The following is a 3856-nucleotide window of genomic DNA, read 5'->3' as shown; positions in this document are numbered from 1 at the left end:
CGTCGCAGTATACAAACATCATATAAAATCCGCCGTGTACATCCGTGTAGGCTTTCCCCGCTGATGAAGAGTGGTGAACGTTAGGCGTCAGCCCCAACACTCTCCCCAGTTTTTCACGCACCAAAATACCGTAGTCTTGAGCATTCCTCAACTGCACTTTTCGAAGTCGTGGTTCATACGTTAATCTAAGGTCAACAAGTTCCGATATGTTACCAATGGATTTATTCATTACTTCTACAATGTCTCGTATGTTGTCATAGTGCCCCGGCGGGAAAGAAAGTTCGTGGGCGCTTTCCTTCTTGCGTACCACCGTAAATCTAACATCCTCTGTTTCAAAAGTGTCCCACGTGTGCGGGTACTGAATTTCTGTTAGGGCCACCTCCCAATCTCCTTGTAGATGAATAGGTTTTGCTAGTTTCACCGTAAAATTTGAAATTTTGTTATTAGGGAAAGTGTCCAAAGACGCGTTACTCGGGAGCGTCAGATAAAAAGGTCCGACCTCCATGGCGCTTCCGCGGTACCTAAATGCCTATATCCGCTGTTGTAGACTTTGTATATCCTTTAATTCACTCTCAGAGACCCAACTATTAAATTTATCAGGCCATCCCCGCCATTTAACTAGGCACTGTCTTTGTGCCCCGTGCCCCTTCTTTGCCAAAACGTTCTCAATACGGTACACACGATCTTGATCCTGTTTTATTTTTTGCAGCTCTTCTTTGTAAAAACACCCTTCGACCTCCTCCCCAGCATAGTCTTTTAAGTTAAAAACTGTAACGCCTGAATGCTTGGAAATCTTGTCTATCACAAAGATCTCATCTGTAAAAGTCTGCTCATACCCCTTTTGAAATACCCCCTTGCATCTAGATACCCTAACATGATCACCTTTTTTGAGAGTGTTTTTTGAAACAGGGTTGTTGGTGAACACGGACCCGTACACAGTTCTCCAAATTTTCAACTCATTTTGCGGGGATACTTCTACAGGGGACGTCTTAATGGTTCTATGATAGCTATGATTGTAACTTTCAATAAAATCTTGTAAACGATCTATATAACGAAATGTGTTGTACGCTGTAAAATACCGCCAAATTCGTGCCTTGAGAGTTCTGTTGAATCTTTCTACAATCGCCGCCTTCACTTCGTTGTTTGTAACAAAATGTTTTACACCATACTTGTTCAGCAGAGCTTTTAGCGTCTTGTTTTCAAACTCTTTTCCTCTATCTGTTTGTAACTTTTTAGGAATTCTCCCGCTGCTGAAAATGTAATCAAAGGCTTTTGTGACCGAGCTCCCCGATTTTTCCTTCAGGCCAACGGCGAATGCATACTTTGACAGTATGTCTATCACCGTTAATATAAATTTTACACCATCATTAACCGCGGCATGTTCACGGACGTCTATAAGGTCCGCTTGCCATTGATGATTTAAGCCGCTGACTATCACACGCCGTCTTTGAAAGCGCTTTCTCGACCCCTTATGTAGCGTGTAGGCATCTTCGCCCGATAACCAGTCGCGTACCTGTGTTCTTTTAACACCGTCGTTGTGGATTTTGCTCTCCTTGTACAAGGCTTCTACACCGCCAAAACTACCAACTTTCGAGGGGTTGTAATAAACTCTTTTGAAAAGCTTCTGCATCGTAGCGCTTCTTGAACTAAAATACCGCAACCCCTACTCCCGCCCCCCTATTCTATTAATTCACTTTTGTTTTATTATTTTTCTTTATCAAATAATCAGAACTAGAAGCCGGTTTATTTTACAATAGTAGATTATTTAATAACACACGAATTAAACAGTGTATGATTTAAACTGGTAATATAGGAATGTACAGCGCTATAAACGATAATAACGATAAAAACATAGATATTTAACACAATGCTCTCAAAAACTCGTGACGTAGAATCAATATTTGGATTTTGCTAGCTATGAACGGTACCAGTCTTCTTACATCCTCCCCACGCCCCTTCAAGAAGGCTCGACAAAACAAATCAGATATTGTATTCATGAAATTGAAAAACTGTTTCTTATTCAGAGTAGTTCCTAGGGTGCAAAATGTCCGCCTGATATAATTGTCGATGCAATCTTCGAGCACGTCGTCAGCGCCCAAGAAGATTTTGCTCTTTTCAACGTCGTAAAAGCCTCTAGGTTTCTGACCCAGTTCTTTTTCAAGCTCTTCGATGATTTCACATCGCTTGTTACGACATAGCGCGGTCGGGCGAAACACTGGTTTGGGGTACGCCATCTTTGCTCTGATCAGAAAATAAAAAGCGTCTTCCAGGCATCTAACGCTCGGTCGCACGCCGATCTCAACCATGTGTCGAAACACACTTTCCTGCAACGGAAAAACACACATACATAATAGTAGCAATCGCGAAGATCATCATGTTTTCATTTACTCTACATTAAGAAATGTCATGTTCCTCGGTTTTAAACTCCTGTAAAGATACTTGATCTTAAAATATCTACGGTAATTCTTCCTTCTCAAATGCTGTTTCATTATCAAGCGTATGTCTTCATCACCCGCTTCATACATACTTTTCACATGCTCTGATGGGGACTGTACTCTCTTAATATACTTTAAAACATTCGCAATCATCTTACTACAATCTTCGGGTACTGACATTTCTTTCAAGCCATAGACCGCCCCCAACGTCGCCATAATCTTATAGGGGTCCAGCTTGTAACATAGTTTCCGTATCAAACTGTCTTCATATTCATCACCCGTCGTGAGACAGTCGTGATGCAACTGACTCGGGTCGTCAATTTTACAACCTTCGCATTCGTCGTACCACCCCGCCTTTAAGCACAATTTTATGATCGCGGCTATCGCTGTCAAAAGTCCGCGATATCGATCCGTGCTCCAACTTTCACCACGACAAAATTGTACAATTGCGTCTAAGCGCTTACAGCTGCAGTTTTTATGCGTTACGGCAAGTTTTTTCTGTCTTGAGCAGCAGAGACATGAAAAACGTAGCGATGGCTGTGTGACTTCCATAGTCGTGCTAGCGGTTTTGTCGCCTGGGGCTCCTCCTCCTCTCTTTTGCTGATAAAAAGAAAAAAGGGGTTTTTCGACCTCAGCCTTCCTCACAACTACACGCCTCATCATCACACTCTTAAACACCCCAGAGGATTTGCCGAAAAATTGCGGTTCGTACTTACTTTTCGTTTTCCAACTTCGCACTTTTCTGTTTCGTTTACAGATTCTTCTCCGGAATCCATCTCTGTACAGTCGCTGGAGTCCTCGGGTTCAGGCTCTTGCAGGTCAATACCCTCGTCATCTTCACTTGGTTCCGCTCTTCCACCGCCGTCTGTAGCATCGGAGGTATTGCTCGCCATTTTAGCAACGCCACCAACCGCCTCTTCGCAGGCTCCGGTCTCGGGCTTTATATTCGGCATAGCCGATGCCTCGACGTCTGTCTCGGGCTTTTTATTCAGCATCGCCGACGACATCTCCGACGTAGTACCCGCAGGCGTTGTTGGCGCGCAATTTTCCTTATCACTATCGTCGAGTTCTGCAGCGTCGTCTGCAGCATTTGCCGCTTCCTTCAGCATCGCTGTTATAGTTTCTCCAAGGGGTCCCGCTTCCACGCTAGAGCAAGACATTCTCAAAGTTGTCTTAAAGCTCGAGCTTTTCTTTGTCGGCAAAAAGCGGGGGTTTCTTAACACACGGTCCTCGGAATGCGGCTTATATCCTCTGTGAACATACTAGACACGCCCCGCGGTATGTTTGTAGACTCGTATTTCACACTACCCCCACTTCTTAGCAACCCTCCTGCATGCGTGGTCGATTCATACGTTTTTGATTTCATCGCAGTATCATTTTATAAGCCTTGATTCACAATTCCTAACTTATCGTTTTATACG

At 43.6% G+C, this 3856-nt stretch overlaps 1 protein-coding gene across 2 annotated transcripts; it reads right to left on the bottom strand.

Moving 5' to 3' along the window:
* Positions 1–1742: 1742 nt before the first annotated feature.
* On the bottom strand, positions 1743–3644 carry LOC146829603 (uncharacterized). 2 transcript variants are annotated; one of them, XM_085608305.1, is made up of 2 exons: positions 3152–3644; positions 1743–3035 (listed from the first exon to the last, which is right to left on the bottom strand). In XM_085608305.1, exons 1-2 carry the CDS (start codon positions 3593–3595, stop codon positions 2385–2387), a joined length of 1095 nt encoding a protein of 364 aa, XP_085464431.1. In that variant the 5' UTR covers positions 3596–3644; the 3' UTR covers positions 1743–2384. The 2 variants fall into 2 exon arrangements, with proteins under 2 accessions (XP_085464431.1, XP_085464432.1); XM_085608306.1 differs by having other exon boundaries at positions 1743–2324.
* Positions 3645–3856: the final 212 nt, after the last annotated feature.

Source organism: Triturus cristatus, chromosome 5_2 (genome assembly GCF_964204655.1).
Source record: "Triturus cristatus chromosome 5_2, aTriCri1.1, whole genome shotgun sequence".
NCBI lineage: Eukaryota > Metazoa > Chordata > Amphibia > Caudata > Salamandridae > Triturus > Triturus cristatus.
The sequence above is the reverse complement of the archived record's forward strand: the minus strand, read 5'-3'. Positions and strand labels throughout refer to the sequence as shown.

Excerpts from the sequence above, each read along its gene's own strand:
- LOC146829603 (XM_085608305.1), bottom strand. The coding sequence starts at position 3,595 with ATGTCTTGCTCTAGCGTGGAAGCGGGACCCCTTGGAGAAACTATAACA. Across the intron at positions 3,036-3,151 it reads GCGAAGTTGGAAAACGAAAA|CAAAAGAGAGGAGGAGGAGC; the intron begins GTAAGTACGAAC and ends TCTTTTTATCAG.